This window comes from Mustela erminea, chromosome 4 (genome assembly GCF_009829155.1).
Source record: "Mustela erminea isolate mMusErm1 chromosome 4, mMusErm1.Pri, whole genome shotgun sequence".
NCBI lineage: Eukaryota > Metazoa > Chordata > Mammalia > Carnivora > Mustelidae > Mustela > Mustela erminea.
In genome coordinates, this window is record NC_045617.1 from 89,281,436 (window position 1) to 89,303,551 (window position 22,116).

Genomic DNA, 22,116 nt, shown 5'->3' on the forward strand with positions numbered 1-22,116 from the left:
ACAAGTTTGCTGGGTTCTGTACTGTTTCTGTTATCCCTGTATTTTTTGTTTCTGCCTGTTCGTTTGAATTTATCTCTTTGATGTTTGATTCTTTCCTTAAATGTTTACTGTTCCTCAGGTGGCTATTCAAAAGCTCATTGGATTCCTGGTGGGCAGGCTGGAGCTTGTTGACCTGTTAACTTCACAGTGAAATGATCAGGCCCCTACCGGTCCTTTACTTGGGTCCCCAAATGCCAGTGTGTAAAACAGCTTCCCTCTGAGGATTCTTCCCTGAAGAAACTAAAATTTGTGGCAGTGGATATACACTGCCAATGTTCTGTAGATGGAGAAAGAGTTCAAGGGTTAACTTTAACCTTTGTTATGATTCAGTATGTAGGCTTCCACTGGATAGCTTATTTTCAGCCCTGGGCTTCACCCCTGCCCACCGAAATAAAGTATAACTCCTTTCAGGCAGAGACAGTTTGCAAGTCTCTAATTCTCACTTTGCACACTCTGTTTTTAAGTAGTTTAAGTGTTTCAATTCCAGCATAGCAAATGGCTGTTAAGAAACTAAACCATTGACGCCTGGATGGCTCAGTTGGTTGAGCGGTTGCCTTCGGCTCAGGTCATGATCCCAGCGTCCTGGGATCGAGTCCCGCATTGGGCTCCTTGCTCCGCGGGGAGCCTCCTTCTCCCTCTGACTCTGCCTTTTACTCTGTCTGCCTGTGCTCCCTCTAGCTCGCTCGCTCTCTGACAAATAAATAAAAAAAAATAAAAAGAAATAAAAAGAAACTAAACCATTATCACGAGCACATTGTTTTGAGCTAATTCTATACATGTTCACTTCAGGAACCCTTATTCTGAGAGCATAAAAGAAATGCTAACAACATTTGGAACTGCTACTTACAAGGTGGGACTAAAGGTTCATCCCAATGAGGAGGATCCCCGTGTACCCATAATGTGTTGGGGTAGTTGTGCATACACCATCCAAAGCATAGGTAAGAGATTTACAGTTGTCTCAACATTAAGTCACAAGCATGTGCTAACATGAATTATGTGTAGAAGCCTCTATTTAAATGAGTTGTTTAAAGTGGCAATAGTCTGAGGATATAAAGACTTTGAAGCAGGAAGTATATACGGACAAAATATTAGACTGACAGCTTGTAAATTAAGCACAGAAACAACTTATTCTTGTTGGTTGAGAGGATGTATTTTCAGTTTTACTTTTTATTCAGAGTTAATTCTTGTGAAATTACTTAAAAGATTTCAAAATGTAACAATATCGTGCTTTCAGATATATATAATATCCAGTTTATTTATCATCTTAACCATTTTTAATCTGCAGAAAGAATTTTAAGTGATGAAGATAAACCATTATTTGGTCCTTTGCCTTGCAGACTGGTAAGTTGTCAGTTTGCTCAGTTCACAGAATGGTGGGAATAGAAATTCAGAAGTTCTGCTTTTTTTTATTTTAAAAACCTGAACTGGTTATTTAAGCATAGGTTTATCATTCCTTTCATAGTAAAACCCATTTTCTTTAACAGTAGTGAAGAAGTCATGCTTGTTGTTTAATTTTTCATGACTTTCTTTTAAATAGATTTGAGCTCTTCACATCCAGAGATCTTGGTTAAACACATGAATAGTGGGAAAAAAACTAAAAAGAGTTCTTGTTCTTGAATTTTTAATGCAGTAATTAGAAATATAAAACAGAACATACTCTCTACCACATTTGATTACCTTTTATGAGCATTATGTAGTACAGATTGATGTGAAAATAATACATTTAATACTAAGAATGAAGAAGGAATATACAAAGCTTGCTAATTTTTATTGTGTAGTTAGTGTCAGTGTGATAGACCACCCTGCTATCCAAGTTTAAAATCATAAAAGTGCACTTAAGAACAAAATCATGTAATTTTATTCATGTAGAATCACTTGGGGAGTTTAAAAAATGCCTGGGCTCTACATGAGTCAATTAGAGTCTCTGGAGATGGGCCCCAGGCATTAGGATTTTTTTTTTAATTTCTTAGGTGCCAAGATTGACAACACAGATATAAGAGCCTAATGAAGAAACAAACAGCATAGAAAATACAGTTCAGCATGATCACTCAACAACTAGTGAATTTGCTGACTTTTGTTTTCATTGCAAACACTAGAGTCTCAGGACCCTTTCTTATCATTTAAAGAATATAGTTTGCATATCAGAAGTACTCAGCTTGGGGTTGTCCATTCAAATCCTCTTTGGAACATTTTAATAATAGAAGTATCTAAACTGCTTTGCACTTGGAAAATCTGGAAGTAGACCTAGTATTAAAACCATCCTGAATTATATCTTTATAGTAAATCAGCAGAATGGTAGTTCTTAACTATCAGATATACGATGATATAATGATATGATATATCAGAGTTGACTGTGACATTTTTCTTACAGTAAATAAGAGTTGGTAATATGTTGATTATTAAAAAGGCAATCTAAGTAGCCATCTAGTTGATCAGCAGAGTTTGTTGAATTCCTCTTCTTTGTATTTGTCCTGTCCCTTTCATTCGTACTCCCGCTCGTTTGGTTCATACCATTTCTGGCCTAGATTATTATATCAGTCTCTACCCTGAATCTTTTTCCTAATACAATATCAGAGGGTTCCTCCAAACAGTGACTATATCTCTTAAACTTTTTTTTTTTAAGTATATTTAGTTATTTATTTAAGTAATCTCTGCACCCAATGTGGGGCTCAAACTCAAACTCCAAGATCAAGAGTTGCATGCTCTACTGATTGAGCCAGTCAGACACCCCTATCTCTTAAGCTTCTTCTTTTTTTTTTTTAAGATTTTATTTATTTATTTGACAGAGACACAGCGAGAGAGGGAACACAAGCAGGGGAAATGAGAGAGAGAAATAGGCTTCCCGCAAAGCAGGCAGCCTGATGTGGGACTCAAACCCAGGACCCTAGGATTTTGACCTGAGCTGAAAGCAGTTGCTTAACCAACTGAGCCACCCTGGCGCCCCTCTCTGAAACTTCTTTTTTTTTTTTAGATTTTATTTATTTATTTGACAGACAGAGATCACAAGTAGGCAGAGAGGCAGGCAGAGAGAGGGGGGAAGCAGGCTCCCTGCTGAGCAGAGAGCCCGATGCGGGGCTCGATCCCAGGATCCTGGAATCATGACCCAAGCCGAGGCAGAGGCTTTAACTCACTGAGCCACCCAGGCGCCCCACTCTGAAACTTCTTAACCTGTTTCTCCATTGTCACTTCCTGCCAATCCCCACATCCATGGTCCAAGCTGACAGAATTACTGCCAGTCCCCAAATGCTAATTCCCAGGCCTTCCTCTCTGTTAGAGTGCCCCAAATAGACTCCTCTTTTTGATGGCTATTCAAGCTCTGCCTTCTCTGGGAAACCTCTGAGCCCTGCCCAATGAGGGGGATATCCCTCTTCTGTGATACTGCCTCCTGCAGTCATTTTCTCCCCATTTCCTTCCCTACCTCTGCTCACCCCAATCCCCCATCCATCCGCCCCCAGCCAGGACCATGAGATTCTTGAGTACAGGAGAAGTGGAGTAAGTGTTCATTTAAGAGTTTCAAAACCTAGACTGACATATATTAGTAGTCCTCAATATCTGGTGAACCAAACAGTGTTACAGGAATTCAGAAAACAGAATTAAGCAGAAAGGGAAAAACTCATCAGTTCGCCACCTTTTTCATTAGCATGTTGAAACTTGATTACAGTTGATACTTAACATGTAGTTTTGTTCTTGCTATATTCTTCACTTTACATCAAGATTTTTCTCATTGTTGGGGCACCTGGGTGGCTCAGTCGTTGAGTGTCTGCCTTCAGCTCAGGTCATGATCCCAGGGTCCTGGAATCGAGCCCTGCATTGGGCTCCCTGCTCAGCAGAAAGCCTGCTTCTCCCTCTCCCACTCCCCCTCCTTGTATTCCCTCTCTCTCTGTCAAATAAATAAACAAAATCTTTAAAAAAAAAAAATTTTTTTTTTCTCAATGTTGCTACGTAGTCACTATAATAATTTTGATGAGCTGCAGACATGCTGATTTGTTACATCCATCTTCTTGCCCATAGTTTCCCCACTATTCGGAGGATTTCCCACATTTTCGAATATCTTTTTAGAATAAAGAAATACCGCATCACCTTGGGAGTCTTGGTTATTCACGGTTTGTCTTGATGCATGTGTCCGTTTCCTTAGAGAACTAGCAGCATGGTTGCAAGGAGATAGCTTCAGTGTTTTCTGCATACAATTAGATATTCTTCATTCCATTCCTTTCATGTTAGAGTACTGTCATTACAGATATGACAGAGTCAGTTCCTTATTACCTAGAAATATCCAAAAGAGATCTCCTATGCATCCAGCTTTGCTTTGACTAGCTGTGCTCTGAACTAGAATTCCTGAAAGGAGAGAACTACAACATAGGTTTGAACTGAACAGGTTCATTTATACATGGTGTGTGTGTGTGTGTGTGTGTGTGTACAGTGCCATAAATGTATTTTAAGTCATAATGGCCTATTTTCTTTTTTCTTGCTTCTTCTATTATAAGAATATAGTATGTAATACATGTAACATACAAAAATGTGTTAACTGTTTATGTCATCAGTAAGGCTTCTAGTCAGCAGTAAGCTATTAAGTTTTGGGGGAGTGAAAAGTTATATGCAGATTTTCAGCTGTGGTGAAGTGGGGCTTGGCTCCTCCAACCCCAACGTTGCTCAAGGATGAAGTGTACCTTATATGCTGGCTTCTTTGCTCATTGCATCAATCTCTTTATTTCAGGATGACTGTCTTAGGTCACTAACAAGATTTGCTGCAGCACATTGGACAGTGGCATCACTTTCAGTGGTGCAAGGACACTTCTGTAAACTTTTTGCATGTGAGTATGAACACTTAATCCGTATATGGTAATTTCTCATCTTCCGTGATTTTTTCTTAGTGGTGCAACTTCTCTCCGTTAGTAAAAATAGTTTGGTAAGACTGTTTATGTGCAGGTTCTAGCTTATAAATTCATACATATCTTACAGAAGAACACATTTAAACTCTAGGGTGTATACATTTTTATGTTGGCATATGAGATGTGCTAATATATTTTTCTTTAACTATTTAGCATTGGTGCCAGATGACAACCATGGAGACCTTCCATGCATATTAGATATTGACATGTTCCATTTGTTGGTGAGTATCTTGTGATTTGTGTTTGGAATTCTCTTTATTGTACTCTATCTTAGACTTGGTGAATAGTGTAAAGGCAAACAGGAGGAGTTGTCATCTATTATTATTAATACTTTTGAGTATAATTCTTTTCCCAGAAGGCTCAAAAAAGAAAATGTTAAGGAATATAGTTGAGAGGCTTGACCTCTCTTATTTTGCTTTGTGATTGAGGTCAGTAATTTAACCTCTTTATGTTTTTTACCCATACAGTGCTTTGGGACAGATAAACCCTATGGTCATGTTGCTTAGCAACAGACAGCTCTTTTCAGTGATTTAAGGAAAGGTTTGTCTTCTGAGCAGGTGCTTTCTAGTGCCAGGACGCAGCACGGGCCAGGCAGTGGGTAGCTAACCTTTAGCACCGCATCAGCTGGGTGCCTTACACAGGACACTGAGTGCGCCACCACACACAGCAACCCTATGTGCTGTCCCCTTAACCTCTTTGGGCATCAGATTCTGAACCTTTGAGTTAGTTAGTTCCTATCTCGTATGATTGTGTCAGAACTAGCATTTACTGTGTACCTGACTGCTTTCGTCCGTTCTCAGTTAGCCCTTACATCCTTACTGCTGAGGTATTAAAGCATATATATATTAGGTCTAGTTTACCAGCAGGAAAGCTGAGGCTCAAAGTTGCTAACTTGAATAAAAAGCCTGTAAGAGGAGCTGGGATTCATATCTAGATTTTTGTGTGTCCACAAAACCCTGGGTTTTTTTTTTCCACTGCTCACTCCCTAGAAAGGTATCAAGTGTTATCTTTCTTACTACTAATAAGGTATGTATGAGGGAGTCCCTGGACGTATGAAATGATGGTACTTATGCAGACCACATTAGGCCGTAAGTGGTTTCATTTAGCCAATCCCAGTGGAATTTCTAGCATGTGCCCTTTAACAACAAAGATTTCTGAAGGGGAGGGGCTGAGCTCAGAAGAAGATCATGTTAAGAAAATGGAAATGTGTTCAACTGTGGAAGGAAAGGTCACCTGTCTAACCCTTGGCATTTGGTATCTAGGTGGGCTTGGTGCTCGCTTTCCCTGCTTTGCAGTGTCAGGATTTCTCTGGAATCAGCCTTGGCACTGGAGACCTTCACATTTTCCATCTGGTTACTATGGCACACATCATACAGATCTTACTTACCTCATGTACAGGTAACTCATTTTTTTCAGTTTCTTCAAGGGTGTACTTGAGTTTTCCCTGTTTAAAAAAAAAAAAAAAAAAAGAGGGTGGGACACCTGGGTGGCTCTGTCGGTTAAACATCTGCCTTCAGCTCAGGTTCCTGGGATCGAGTCCCACATTGGGCTCCTTGCTCAATGGGGGAGCCTGCTTCTCCCTCTTCCTGCCACTCCCCTTACTTGTGAGCTCGCACATGCAAACACACACTCACTTGCTCTTTCTGACAAATAAATAAAATCTTTTAAAAAAAAAGGAAGAGGTGCCCAGACAAGGATAATGCATAAATTAGCATAAATTATAATTAGGCTTCTTTTTTCTGTTCATCCTCACATGGATGATTTTGAAACCAATTCTTTTCTCCTAGTAAAATCCCCTAGCAGTGTGAGTGTTTTCTACTTATTTATTATTTCTTAAGTTCAGTAATAGTCGAGTACCATAGAATGTGTATTTGGCTAATTTCCTCAAAGCCTACTGGCTCCTTGTTATGATGGAGATTGACACAGTGCTCATACCTGGGAGCTAAATTTCTTTGTATTCCGTGTGAGTATTTTCAGATATGTGCAAATACAGGAATCTATTTGAGGTCTTAAATGATGTCATTAATCCATAAGCAAATATAGGTTACTGATATTTTCATATCTTTCAGAAGAGGATGGCATGGATCAAGAAAATCCTGCTGGGGAAGAAGAATTAGCAGTTCTTGCTTTGTATAAAACACTTCAGCAGCATACAGGAAGGTGAGGTCATAATCTTGACATCATCACAGTTCCCCAAATATTAGTGGCTGATAGCATGAGAAAGGAATTCCTCTGTTGGAAAGGGACATTGCTGCCTGTTGACATGTGTAAAAAAGAAAATGAGGGATGAAATTTTAATATGCTAACATGATTGGAAATCTCTGAGAAACAAGTAATATATAGAGCCTCCCACGTGTATTTGGCCATAGAACCTTTGCTCACAGGATCTGGCACGGACTAGTGAAAATATGGAACTTACTTTGAAAAGTATTATTCTAAAATATATGTTGTCGGGGCGCCTGGGTGGCTCAGTGGGTTAAGCTTCTGCCTTTGGCTCAGGTCATGGTCTCAGAGTCCTGGGATGGAGCCCCGCATCGGGCTCTCTGCTCAGTAGGGAGTCTGCTTCCCCCTCTCTCCACCTGCCTCTCTTCCTACTTGTGATCTCTGTCTGTCAAATAAATAAATAAAATCTTAAAAAAATAAAATAAAATATATGTTGTCTCACTAGGAGTTTTTAAATGCAAGTTAAGTCAGCATAATATATTTTTAAGGTAATATCCAGGACTGGCTGGAGTGCAGAGGAATTACTAGAATTCCACATATTGTTGGAGTCATTTGGATTTGTTACGGCAGTTTCACTTAGCTTTCTAACAGTGTGTGTCAAGAACCATAATTTTATTCTTTAAATTTTATTCTTTTTCCCATTTCTGAGAATGTACTCTAATAAAATAATTCAACATATAGAAAAACCTATCGCCATAAAGATACACACTGTGACAAAGAATTTAAAGCAGTCACAGTGTTTGCTTATAGGGGAATAATTTTCTGAATATTATGATTGATGTATTCTGGAATATTACAGTTCTGATAAAAATTATGTTTTATGATGTTCTGAAAAAGATTTTTATATTTCATATGTTTCAACTATAACTACATAAGACATAGATGAGTGTGAAAATAAAAATAGCTAGAGTAATGGTGCTGGTAAAAGTTTCTAGAATAGTGTTTTGTTTTTTTTCAAACTTTACATAGTTATACTTTTTTATATTTTAATAACAGCATTCTGGGGGCGCCTGGGTGGCTCAGTGGGTTAGGCCGCTGCCTTCGGCTCAGGTCATGATCTCAGGGTCCTGGGATCGAGTCCCGCATCGGGCTCTCTGCTCAGCAGGGAGCCTGCTTCCCTCTCTCTCTCTCTGCCTGCCTCTCCATCTACTTGTGATTTCTCTCTGTCAAATAAATACATAAAATCTTTAAAAAAAAAAAAAACAGCATTCTGTATTTAATAACAGCGTAATAATGGCTATAGCACCATTTATACCTGACATCCCATAATGGGGCTGCCCCACTCCTTTTAAGCCTCTGCCACTGATTCCAAATAGCAGTTTTCCCCATTTTCATGATGTGCTATAACTAGAATGACCTTTCCTCATAGATTTCCCAATTACCATTTTTCTCTTTTTAGTGCCTTGAAAGAAACACCATCTGGCTGGCATCTGTGGAGGAATGTCAGGAATGGAATCATGCCTTTCCTGAAGTGTTCTGCTTTGTTTTTTCACTACTTAAATGGAGTTCCTTCCCCACCTGAAATTCAAGGTAATTTCTTATTTCTTTCAAAATGTAGGAAATGTATGTAGTCTTTTACTCTAGCAGTATATAATTAAAGTTACTTGCAAAAATGAAAACTTAGGGGGCACCTGGGTGGCTCAGTCGGTCAAGCATCCAACTTTTCATTTTGACTCAGGTCATTATCTCAGTGTCATGAGATCAAACCCTGTGTGGGCTTCATGCTGGTTATGGAGCCTGCTTAAGATTCTCCCCTCTCTGTCTGTCCTCTCCCCCCAACTTGGGTGCCCACTCTCTCTCTCTCAAAAAAAAAAAAAAAAAAAGAAGGAAAGAAAACTTAGAACGTAGCTAATTGAACTGTTTTGAGGTACACAATTATAGAATAAAAATGCATATACATGTATATATGACTGATTTTATTTAGCTCTCATAAATGTATTGTTTTTATGTACAAAAACATACTAGTTTTTCTTCAGAGTTAGTGTTCAATTATATGTTATTCATCAACTGGGTTCTTCAGGTAATAAAAAGGGAAAACTCATAATGTCAGGTGTTTGTTAACTTGAAATGTCTTGAAATGTGTGGCATTAATGTTCAGAATACCTGTAATTGCACATATGATTTTAATTTAGAAATTCATTTGCTATTTTACAGTTATTTTCTATGTTTTATTTTGATTCATCTCATAAAATTATAGCATCAAGACAGACTTAAAGTTTACTTAGTCTCTGTACCTCATAGTGTCTGGTACAGGGCAAGGGGTGCCCACCAGTGAGATTGTCCTCTTAAAGTATGTTGACTGGCACCTTCGTTCAGCTAACAGTGTAGACTTCCTAATCATTTGCAGTGATGATTAAGGGTAGTGCTTAAATCCATCTCCCATGATAAAATGATTTTCTATTTCTGTGCTGCTTTATACTTTTCTAGAGCATTCATACTTTTTATTATCATCTGTTTGTTCACACATAACCCCAATGAAGTAGACTGGTCTGGTACATAATTTTTCAAATGGTTAAATTGAGACACCAAGAAATTGTGACCAGTTTGGTGTGGGAGCTGCATGGTTTTGTTCTCAGTTCTCCCATTTTCTAAGGACCCCTTCCATATGCCCCTTGTGAACTTCCTATGAGTTATGTATCTAGTAAATCCAAACTCTTTCATCATGCTTTTAAGTTCTGCTAGTGCTTACTGTCCTACAGGATGCACTCTCAGTTGTTATATGCACCACTCTTCTCTGCCCCGTTTGCAGTTTCTGGAACAAGCCATTTTGAGCATTTGTGTAACTACCTTTCCCTGCCAAACAACCTCATTTGCCTTTTTCAAGAAAATAATGAGATAACAAAATTACTGATTGAAAGGTAAGGATTATATGCTTTTCTTCCCTTATATTGAATAGTTCTGTGGAAACAAACTTAGGTTTTTTTCACATATTACAGAATTCTCAGGTAGGGAGCCTAGCAGAATTCAATCTGTATAATTCATCCTGTAAGGATTAGGCCTTCTTAGTTAAGAATCTACCTTTGTGGAAAGGTTTTTGCCAAGCTAGAATAGCATAAGCAAATTTGCTCAGAAGGAGGATAGTGGTAGGAATGTTTATTTCCTCATATTAATTTACTTGTTAAGGATTCTGTTACATAAATTTTTGGAACTGAAAAACCTCGAGTGTTAACTAGTCCAATGCCCTCACTTTATATTTGAGAAAATTGAAGTCTAGAAAATTGTCAGTCATGTCAAGTTAGTGAGTTAAGATTAGAATTTGGCTGTTTCACCCACCGAATGGGGGGTTGCAAATCATGTATCTGGTAAGGGATCAGTATTCAGAATGTATGAGTATATGGCCAGAATACTTACATCTCAACCGAAAAAGCAACCTCCCATTTAAAAAGGAGCAAAGTACTTCTCCAAAGAAGATAGAGGCCAGTAAGCACATGAAAACATGCTCACATCCCTAGACGTTAAGAAAACACAAATAAGGGCCACAGTGAGGTACTACTTCACACTTATTAGGATGGTTGTAATCAAAAGACAGACAATAATAACACATGCTTTTTAGAAATGAAAGAAATTGAAGTTCTTGTGCATTGCTCATAGGAATAGAAAATAGGGCAGTTGCTCTGGAAAATAGTATAGCATTTCCTCAAAAAGTTAAACATAGAATTATCATATGATGCAGTAGTTCACCTTCCTGGTATATATTGCAAAAGATTGGAAATCAGGAACTCAGATAGCTAGTTGTACAACTGTGTTCATAGCAGCATTAGTCATAATAGCCAAAAGGTAGAGCAACCTGTCTAACAAATGAGTAGATAAACAATATGTAGTATATACATATACTATATGACATACTCTTTTGGCCTCAAAAAGGAAGGAAATTCTGGCCCCTGCTACAATAGGGATGAAGCTTGAAAACATGCTGAGTAGAAACCAGTCACAGAAGAATGAATATTATATGTTTCTATTTACCTTAGGTATCTTCGGTAGTCAGATTCATAGAGACAGAAAACAGTGATTGTCAGAGGCCAGAGGGAAGGAGGAAGGGGTTAGTGTTTAACGAGTACAGAATTTCATTTCGGAATGTTGAAAAAGTTGTGGAGATGGATGGTAGGGATGGTTGCCCAACTGTGTGAATGTACTTAATGCCACAGAACTATATGCTTTAAAATGGTTAGTAAGCTTCATGTTATGTATATTTTGCCACAATTTAAAAAAAAAATTTTATAATGACTGTTCTAGCTCCAAATAATAAGAGCTTGTCATTAATTCATACTGCATTTTCCAGAATGCCCAAGTTAGTGGGATAATAGTGTATGCTTTTAGGAAATCACAGGTCATATTCTTCTGAATTTAAAAATTACAGCAAAATATGTCTTCCTCCTTTTGATGTGGTGAATATATTAAGCCAAGAAGATTTGGTTTTTTCTTACTAGATAGAGAAATAGGAAAAAATTCTATTTTCACCTTTCAAAAGTTAAATTTTGGGTTTTTTTTTCCCATTCACATTGAAGTTGGTGCCATAACATTGAAGTGAAAAGATATCTAGAAGGTGAAAGAGATGCCATAAGGTAAGTTAAAGATTATCAAAAATTTGGTTGGGCAGGAAGTAGGGAAGAAGCAGGATGTAAGTATGCCTTTCCTTTAAAATTGACCTCCCAGGGGCGCCTGGGTGGCTCAGTGGGTTAGGCCGCTGCCTTCGGCTCAGGTCATGATCTCGGGGTCCTGGGATCGAGTCCCGCATCGGGCTCTCTGCTCAGCAGGGAGCCTGCTTCCTCCTCTCTCTCTCTCTCTGCCTGCCTCTCTGCCTACTTGTGATCTCTCTCTGTCAAATAAATAAATAAAATCTTTAAAAAAAAAATAAAATAAATAAAATAAAATTGACCTCCCAGGTATTCAGTGATTCTGAGAGGAAGAACATCTTGCCTTCATACTTTTTTCTTAGTCTAACAATGAGAGTTTCTAAAGAATAAGAATTATGAATCTAAGTATAGTGCATTATTCTTGGCAGAGGAAAAAAATAACAAAATTATTATATTTTGAAGTGTTTGCTTTTTTAAAAATATAGGTCCTTTTTCAGATTTTTTCTTAGCTGTTTTTTTTCCATTTATTGTGGAAAATTTTAAACTGTCCAAAAGTGTGAAGGGTTGTATGATAAGGTTCCACATTCCTATCACTCAGTTTCAGTAATTATCAAATCATGGCCTTTTTTTCCCCCCCCCATTCTTTTTGATGTTAGCTCTATTCTGATTCCATAGGAAAGTATGCTATCGTGGTGATAACAGATGTATTTCATCTGTTAATCGCTCCTTGGTTCTACCAAATACATCTCTCATAAAACTCAGAAGGCTAGAGGAAATGATCTGTTCTGTTTCTTTGATTTTTTTTTTTAAAGATTTTATTTATTTATTTGACAGAGAGATCACAAGTAGACAGAGCAACAGGCAGAGAGAGAGGGGGAAGCAGACTCCCCGCTGAGCAGAGAGCCCTATGTGGGGCTTGATCCCAAGACCCTGAGATCATGACTTGAGCCAAAGGCAGAGACTTAACCCACTGAGCCACCCAGGCACTTTTATTTCTTTGATTTCATACACATCCTGTCCCAAATCTAGAAATGATAGCACCCTAATTTTATTAAGTTGAGCCACATGAAATTCCAGTTAATTTAAGTCAAAAATGGTTAAGTATCACCAGTGTCATATGGTTCAACTCTGCAGTCAGAAAACTCATGTGGAACAGTAGTTCTCTACTTAACATCTCCATCAGCTTTTTAAAAATACTCAGGCCTAAGGGTGCCTGACTGGCTCAGTAACTCTTATTCTTGGGGTTGTGAGTTTGGTTCCCTCATTGGGTATAGAGATTACTTTAAAGAAATCTTGGGGAAAAAAAAAATACCCAGGCCTTACCTACCAAATCTGATTTCTCTAACATTGGTATATGTGTCTCCCCAAGTTCCCCCCATGTGACTCTGGTATAAGATCTGCTATCTGAGGGGCACCTGGGTGGCTCAGTCAATTAAGTGTCCCACTCTTGATTTCGGCTCAGGTCATGATCTCAGGGTTGTAAGAGCAAGCCCCCATGTTGGGTTCACATACTAGGCATGGAGCCTGTTTAGGATTCTCTCTCTCTCACTCCCTCTCTCTCTTTTTTTTTTTCCTTAAAACGATCTGCTGTCTCAGTCACTCCCCCTTGGCTGTGTGTCTTGCCTCAGGGAAAGAAGGGGCAGGCCATATTACACAGCCTGTGTTGGGCATATGTGAACACTGAGAAGAGATCCACACATATAGTTAAATTTGGAACTACATATTATATGAATTAACTTGTCACAGAATCATCATGGCCTGGTGTCTCGAATTTAAAGAAAATCTAGGGCGCCTGGGTGGCTCAGTGGGTTAAGCCGCTGCCTTCGGCTCAGGTCATGATCTCAGAGTCCTGGGATCGAGTCCCGCATCGGGCTCTCTGCTCAGCGGAGAGCCTGCTTCCCTCTCTCTCTCTCTGGCTGCCTTTCCATCACAATCTGCTTGTGATTTCTCTCTGTCAAATTAATAAATAAAATCTTTTAAAAAAAAAAAAAAAAAAAAAAAAAAAAAAAAAAGAAAATCTATTTTTTTTTCTACTGCCTTCTCTTCTCCCCCCTCATTTCACCCTTAATAAGTGTATCTTCTCTGTCTTACCCTGAGTTTTGTGGTTGGACTCTCCATTACTGTGCTGTTTTTCCATAGAAGCCCAGGGAGGAATCTCCCCTTCTTCCCAGAGCTACCAGATTTTCACTTAAATGGGGCAGGTACTAAGTACTATCTACTGTCTTGATTATGTATTCTGGGCTCTTCAAGTAAAAATGTAAACAGTAGGGTCCTGTGTTATTTAAGAGTGCCTTTTTAGGAGTCCCTGACTGGCTCAATGGGAGAACATGGGACTCTTGATCTTGGGGTTGTGAGTTCAACCCCCATGTTGGGCATAGAACTTTCATAAAAATTTTTAAAATACTAATAATAAAGATACTGCATCTTTTTTTTAAAAAGAGTGTCTTTTGAATCTTTTATTGTGGCTTCTCTTACCACTGTGATAATACCCAGTCACTCAGATTGAGTCTTCCTTTATTTGTTTCAACTAAGAGTTACTTGTCATTGTTGTACTATGACTTCTGACTGGTTTTATATGTGGCTTTTTGTGTATTGGTTTTGTTTTGTTTTAGCTATCCAAGAGAATCCAACAAATTAATAGACCTTCCAGAGGATTACAGCAGCCTCATTAATCAAGCATCTAATTTCTCGTAAGTTCTGATATTTAAGTGTTGAGCATTTCTTAACACTGGAAGCCCTCATTGTTCTATACAGATTTGAGGGGATTTTGTTGTTGTTCCATTTTGTTTGGGTCGGGGAATTAGAACTTTGGTAGTGTTTTTCATTGCCCATCTTGTAACAGCACCATTCCAGAACGCTTCAGAATAAGGTATGAGAAACGCTGATGGGTGACAGATTGGATTCATTACACGTTATCTAAATAACTGTTTGCACTTTAAAGTAATAACAGCCCTTAGTAGTATTTGTAAACTTTTGATGCAGAAACTGCATAAGAATAATGGGTAGTGTAAAAACCGGAACGATACCGAGGCAATTGACGCTGCCTTGTGTACCTCTTCTCTACACTTCTCGTGTTCGTCCTCCTCCTCCCCCTGCAGAGACCCCCTGTTCTACACAGAGTATCAAGCTTCTGCTACATTTATATGTTAGCAACTAATGTTTGTATTCCCAAGCAGCATATTTTGCCTTTCTAAGCTTTAAAAATGGCACTCTGTTGTACATATACTATAGTTTCTTGCACTCAGCACTGTTTGTCAGAGGTTTTTTTACTTTCAGCATATATAACTATTAACTCATCAATTTTCATCTTGTGTAGTATTTCTTCACAACAGAATTTACTGGTTTTTTCTCTTACTGATTTTAATTTACCTCTTTTCCAGTAGTTGAATGAATGTTTCCAGTACATGGTGCTTGTGTGAGATGTTCCTAATTCCAGAAGTAAATTTGTCTGGGCCGTAGGATATAGGCATCTTCAGCTCTGCTTGATGTTGCAGAATTTGGTCCAGGGTGCCTTTACCACCATCAGCTCTTTAGCCACTCTTTTTTAGAGCAATGACTTGAGCTTTTTTTTGTCCCATGGAGGTGCCCCAAATCAGGTGGTGATAAGAGCAGAGCCCCCACTCTGTGCCTTGTGTGTGGAACTCTGTTGTGCTCCCAGAGCTACTGCTGTCAGACTGAACTGGAAGGGGAAGACGTGGGAGCCTGCACAGCTCACACCTACTCCTGTGGTTCTGGGGTGGGCATCTTCCTCAGGTAAGACCCTGACAGGAGCTGTTTGTTCACTTTGCATCTGCCATGGTATGTGCATGTTGAGGGATAGCACAAGAAACTACTGTGTTGCAGAGAATTTTGAGAGCGCTGTTCTCCTTGTTTTACTCATTCAAGGAACACGGGAGCCTTGTCTCCTCACATCTGTTTGGCTCATGCTATCTCTTTGCTGCTTCTTCCATTGTCATCCTTCCCACTTCCATGGCAATTCAGTTCGACTTTCTGTGTGCCTCATTCTAGTGTGAAACTTTACCTTGATTTCCTGCCCAGATCAGTCAAAATTACTTCTTTAGTTGTATCCTTATGGTTTGGGATCCATAAGATACCACTGGCTGATGTGTATACCGTTGACCCTTGAATAACATGGTTTGGCACTATATTCAAGTCTGCTCATACATAGACTTTTTTCAGTAAATACAGTATAGTGCTGCAAGTGTATTTTCTCTTCCTTCTGAGTTTCTTAATAACATTTTTCTCTTGCTTTATTAAAAGAATACAGTACATAATACATAAAACATGCGAGACGTGTGTTCATAAATTGTCTGTGTTATTGGTAAAGCTTTTAGTCAACAGTGAGCTATTGATAGTTAAGTTTTGGGAGAGTCAGAAGTTAAATGCAGATACTCAGCCGCATGGCGGCAGTGGCAGCATCTCTAACTGCCGTGTTCTAGGGTCAACTGTGATTATATTAGACAACAAACCACAAATACTGTGACTACTGTGTACTGGACTTTGAGAACGCAATAGTCAGCAAAACAGACCAAAATCTCTACCTTTGTGGAGCTCATTTTCTAGTGTGGGAGATGAAAAATAAGGCTGATAAGAATTTTAGAAAGTGATACACTCAAAAGAGAAAAACTAAAGCAGGGAGAGGAATATGAAATGGCAGGTGGGGAGTTGGATTTTATTTAGGGAATCATGAAGGTGACTTTTGAATAAACACTGAAAGAAGTGGAGAGAACACTCTAGGGAGGGTACAGCAATTGTGAAAATTGCTGGGGAATGTGCCTGCTGTGTTCAGGAAACAGCAGTGAGGCTCGTGTCACTGGAATAGTGTGCGCAAAGCGGGCAGTCCTGGGACTTGCTATGTCCTGGTGACACCTCTGAGTGAGAAAACTCAGTTCAGGGTTTGAAGGAGAGAAGTGACAAGAGTTTGAGTTCACCTGAGGCATTAATTAAGTCTGTATCTTAGGTAGCTTTGTGCCCTGGAGCCTGACAGTTTTCCTTTGTGACAGGTTCTCAGTAAATATTGAATTGAGCCAAATTATTAATACCCCAAAAAGGTCAGGCAAACCTCTCAATGGGATTGGGAGACACATTTTTAAATAGCCCTTAGGAGAAATCAAAAAGCAGTTTCTCTTATCTAGCATATTTCAAAATCGTTTCAGTCATGTATGGTGTAACTTTGTGTTTCAAATCAGTCAGTGTTTTTGTACATTTTTTTAAATGAACAATTTCTTCATAATAGTGGTTAAAATATCAGTAACTATTTTATGTTTAGAAGTTAACTGTCAGAGCTTCTGGATAGCTCAGATGGTTCAGCCTCTGCCCTTGGTCAGGTCATGATCTCCGATTCTGGGATCAAGCCCCACATCAGGCTCTGCTCAGTGGGGAGTCTGTTTCTCTCTCTCTCTCTCTTCCCCTCCCCCTGCTTGTGCTGTCTCTCTCTCTCAAATGAATAAATTTTTTAAAAAAGATTTAAACAATCTTTAAAAAAAAAAAAAAAAGCTAACTATCTCTCTCACACTTTATAATGTTTTTAAATGCTAGTATTACATGAGCCATTGGTTCGTAGTCCAAAATGTTCCTCACCCTCGCTATACTGATTTACAATGCAGTAATTATTGGTTACAGTACAATCATTTTAGTTATTTTAAAACTTGGGCAGATGTGTTGATACTTGAAGTATCTTTGCTTGAATGTTTCTTCTAACACTGGTGTTTAGTTTTATGAGATTTCAGTCCATTAGGAACTGAATCCAAGCATCAGTTAATAATATATAATGTGTAAATGGTCTCTCTACAGAGTGCGGGAATGTCAGGTGCTATTCTTAGCTGGCAAAACCAAAGGCTGTTTTTACTCTCCTCCTTACCTTGATGACTATGGGGAGACTGACCAGGGACTCAGGTAAGAGCCCATCCTAGGGGGCTGGGTTGGCTGACCCTAGGCCTCCAGAGCCGTCAGCACACAGTGAATGTGATCAGCCTAAGTGAGGCTAATAGTCTGGCAGCTGTAGAGCTGTTTTGGCAGAGATGGATCTTCCAAGAAGGGCACCCTGTCTGCTTCATTGGGGATTTTCTTACCCAGCCCTCAGAATGTCATAAGTGAGGGTGCCTGGGTTGCTCAGTTGGTTAAGCATCTGACCTTGGCTCAGGTCATGATCTCAGGGTTCTGGAATCAAGCCCTGATCAGCAGAGAGTCTGCTTGTCCCTCTGCCTCTGCACCTGTTTGTACTCTGTCTCTCTATCTTCTCTCAAATAAATTAAATGTATATTTTTTTGATGTCATGAAGGCCATCAGGACAGATAAGGGAAAAGAAATGGAGAGAGTGCAATTTTTTCCATTTATCACTCTAAGGAACCATTGAAATGGCCACATGGCATCGACAGCATCAGAACACTGCAGGGATAGCCTGTTGTGATTTGTGTTGCTTTGTATGAGGAGACCCAGTGTTGTTCAGATGATGTAAAAGAGCAAATCTTAATTGGTGAGAGATGAGCTTGGGGCGCCCAACTGGCTCAGTCAGTGGAGCATGCAGCTCTTGATCTCAGGATCGTGAGTTCCAGTCCCATGCTGCGTGTGGTGCCTACTTTTAAAAAAGAGAGAGAGAGGTGTGATACCTTTTAACTTTTAAGAGTCTGGGGACAAAGATACCGAACATATAGAGCAATACAACAGTATTTGATATTTGAGGCTTAATCACTTCTACTCTGGTTGCTTCTATTATAGCATGAGAAAATGCTAACAGCAGTTCCCTCAAGCACTAGTAACTTCTTTTAGACCATCTTTTTGCCCAGATGAGATGAAAGTATTAACCTAGGTAGAACCATCCAGCCTTGGGGAGCAGAAAATGAAGACCTAGAAACCAAGGCAAGATAAGTAGGGGCCTGTCCCATGAGCTCGGCCGCAAGTTTACAGGCATATGCCACCTGGTAATGGCTCTCCCGATGCCCTGAGGAGTGTGGGCTGTAGGAGGAAGAGCCCTGGTTAAGAGAGTAAGAGGATTGATGTGCTCTGATCAGGAGCAAAGGCCATCAGCGTGAACTCCCCAAAACCTTCTCTCTGGTTCAATTAGACCTGGAAGTCATTCACACTTGGCTGCTTCGCTTCTGCTTTGTGGCTGAAAGAGCACTCTGGGGAGTGTTTTTTACCCTTGCAATTCTTGCATCCTCTCCCTTTCCTTCTCCCTTTTTTCTTACATTTTACCAACAAAGTGAACAATGAATGGATAGTTCTAGCCTCTCCACCCAGACCTTTCTACTCTCTTTCTACCCTCTCTTCCCTCACCCCAGCTTGAGTAAGTGTAGCTCGTGTACATTTTCCTCTTCTTTTCAGCACCTACTCGCAGCTGCTCCTAGCCAGCCTTCAGAGCCAATGTGTTAATAGCCACAGTCTTGTGCCGAACAGGAATTGTGCAAAGGATCTTAAACCAGTAACTTGTAACTGTTCCTAAATCAGGAAAGGTTGGGGTATAATAGATGAATAAACAGAATGCATCCTGAGTGACATGCATCTTCCTTCTAGACGGGGAAATCCTTTACATTTGTGCAAAGAGCGATTTAAGAAGATTCAGAAGCTTTGGCACCAGCACAGTATCACGGAGGAGATTGGACATGCACAGGAAGCAAATCAGACACTGGTTGGCATTGACTGGCAACATTTATAATTACTTCACCACCAAAAACATAAACTTGGATTTTTTGTAACCCAGTTGGCTTTTCAGGAAAGAGAATAGGAAATAAATTCTGCTGAATTTGGAAATAAATTCTCTATTTAAGCTTTTCTTCCCAGTTTTGTTTTCATAGTTTCTGGCTCCAGGGACTGATGAAAGTCATCTTCCATCAGTGGATTTTCTTGCACCATGTGCTGTGCTCCTCAAACGTAACTGCTTGAGTTTTAGGACCCAGTGAGGAGCTTCTCTTCGCAGGTTGAGCACAGCCCTTTTTGGGCATCTGACTGTGTCTGACCGTTCCCAGTAGTCTGAGCCATGTTACATTACTGATCACAAGGAACTCCAGGCCTGAAGCTGACTCAACAGCAGCAGGAAACAGTCTCTGTAATCTGTTGGGGTCACACTTCCTGGTCCCTTTCAGTGACTCTCAACACTGGGACTAGGTCGCTGTCCCCTCTGCTGACAGGACCCTACCTCTAAGAGCAAAGCAGTGGATTTTGAAAGCGGCTATCCCTCATCTCCACTGGTTACGAGCAGGTTGGGGCACATGCTCAGGAGGAGCCTGTGGGATGAAGGGGAGAGCCTGGTTGTTTCATATGCTGGGTGGTTTTCAGGGCTATAGAAGTTGGATTTTTATTTTTTTTTTTATTTTATTTATTTATTTTTTTTTTTTGCAAGACTTTTGGCTTTGAGAGAAAAACTCAATTTAAAGGGCTTTTTGAAAACTTAGAGTATCCTAATTTTTCAGACAGTATATTCCCATTTCTAAATCTAAACTGAGAGATCGTATGCATCTAGAATCAATCAAACACTAGCAGAAAAAATGAGAACTCAGAGTTTTGAGGTTTCCCTACTCCTTCCAGCATTTCCTGGACTAGATGAATTGCTGTTTACCTGCTGGCTCACTTAGATATTCCTGGGACAGCCTGTGTGCCCAGGCTTTTTATTATTTTTAAACATTATTTTTCTTACTAAGAGGTGCCTTCCTAGAATGATAGCCGCTTAGTAAAATAACTTTTAACTCATATACTGCACAGCCACTCTCGTTTGATATATATATGCTGAGAGCTTGAATACACACAGAGAGTGATGGCAGATTTAGTGGAGGAAGAAATTCTGAGCCTCTCTAAGGTGGGACTGAGGGACAAATGAATAATAAAAGGCTCTTGGATTTTTTTTAACCAGTGCAAGTAACCCTTTCACTCAGTTTTTTTGAACTGCATCTAATAGTTCTGTTCCACTCAGCTTTGCGTACACTGCAATAAACCCAGGAGGAAGGTCAGAAATCCAGACTTTGGGTCAGAATAAGTGGTGGGAATGAAGAAGCCACATTCACTGCTGCTTTTCCAAGATAGTGTGTGACAGGAGTGCCCTCTTCTGAAAGGATGACCATAACCCTTCTTGCTTGGGACCTGCTCACCAGCTGAGAGGAGGACCAACAGGAAGAAAATCCAAATTAGAACCCAGCACTTTACCCCTTCTTCTGGCCTTTCTTCCATTCATAAGATCTGGGGCTATGGATGGCATAGTGATTTTAATGTTTATTTTGGCATTTGTCACATCCCCATCCCTTTAGCTTTTAAGCCCAGCTTCTTTTGGCCTTTATCCATATGTTCATCAAGCTTAAATTTAAAATAGAACCAGGTTTCTCTCTCTATAAATGGATTATAAACATTTCCACCAAATCATAGCAATACTCTGGCTTTCAGGAATGACTTCATAGAAGTCCTTGGTTAGCAGAGGGTGTCCCTGGATTTCATTTTCTGAAAATACCGGGGAGTCTGAGAGATGATGAACTTATATGAAGTAGCAACACACGTATGCCCTTTATTTTCTAGTGTGTGCATCATTAAGCTAATTGTCTTCCTTACCTAATGAATCATCTTAGTTTTTATGATTTGTTCCGCATGTATTATGTTTATTGTAGAAATGTTTATATAACATGCTTTCCATATCAGGGAAAATCATATCTGTTTAATAAATTGGCTATAACTTTAATATCTGTGGACAGCTGTAAAATTTGGAATGTATCATATGTAAAAAGTTTAAAGATATCAAAATAAATGCTTTAGGTGTTGACATTACTTTGGATCTGCCTACATTTTCTTTCTGTTTTGTTTCACACATTTAAATGCCATGGAAATGCTCCCCATGTCACCTTGCTACAACTAAAGTGGGACGTCTGTATTAGCTTGAAAATTAAGATGCTTATATTATTAGTGTCAGTTATGGCCATTAGCCAGACAAACCATCTTGACCTTCCCAGAGATAGCTGGATCATCATTTCAGCTGATTAATCTCCGTATTCATTGGCTATGACAACTCATGACCTTTCTGAACCATTTTGAACCTCAAATCACTGGGAAAACAGAGCATTCAAAGTCTGTCTCAGGAACAAGACTTGTCTCCAGGTTTATGCTCTTCTTTCTCTTTCTTCCCTGGTAATCTCCGTGTCCTTATAATTACACAGTCCCCAGACACTGATTATGAGAGACCCATGTCAGAACACGTATATCCTTCATTTGCAGGAGAGTTACTACCTACAAGAGCTCTGCTGTGCTTTTCAAAATTGCCTTAAAGTGGAAGGTATAAACTAAGAAATCAAGGTTTCCATCCACTTTCCCTGTCTCCTGGCCTTTCATGTTGCTCCCAGCTTACTCCCTTCCCTGGTCCTAATGTTAGCATTAGCCCTGTGAAAATGTTGCTTGTTCTGTCTGTACTCTTGTTTTTT

The 22,116-nt window shown here is 39.5% G+C and overlaps 1 protein-coding gene across 7 annotated transcripts in view; it reads left to right on the forward strand.

Annotated features, from left to right (window-relative positions):
- The window catches only part of UBR2 (ubiquitin protein ligase E3 component n-recognin 2), a 131,776-nt gene extending 110,307 nt beyond the window's left edge, over window positions 1-21,469 (forward strand). For 4 of the 7 annotated variants that reach the window (XM_032339985.1, XM_032339984.1, XM_032339986.1 and 1 more), the window contains 13 exons: window positions 829-977; window positions 1,325-1,380; window positions 4,754-4,850; window positions 5,082-5,149; window positions 6,191-6,326; window positions 6,998-7,088; window positions 8,551-8,681; window positions 9,901-10,009; window positions 11,657-11,713; window positions 14,338-14,415; window positions 15,308-15,478; window positions 17,519-17,620; window positions 19,238-21,469. In XM_032339985.1, the coding sequence (XP_032195876.1) occupies window positions 829-977; window positions 1,325-1,380; window positions 4,754-4,850; window positions 5,082-5,149; window positions 6,191-6,326; window positions 6,998-7,088; window positions 8,551-8,681; window positions 9,901-10,009; window positions 11,657-11,713; window positions 14,338-14,415; window positions 15,308-15,478; window positions 17,519-17,620; window positions 19,238-19,379 (1,387 nt within the window). In that variant the 3' untranslated portion in view covers window positions 19,380-21,469. Of the gene's footprint in view, window positions 1-828; window positions 978-1,324; window positions 1,381-4,753; window positions 4,851-5,081; window positions 5,150-6,190; window positions 6,327-6,997; window positions 7,089-8,550; window positions 8,682-9,900; window positions 10,010-11,656; window positions 11,714-14,337; window positions 14,416-15,105; window positions 15,479-17,518; window positions 17,621-19,237 lie in introns of those variants that run through there. The other 3 variants (XM_032339987.1, XM_032339988.1, XM_032339989.1) reach the window with 3 other exon arrangements.
- The last annotated feature ends 647 nt before the right edge of the window (window positions 21,470-22,116 follow it).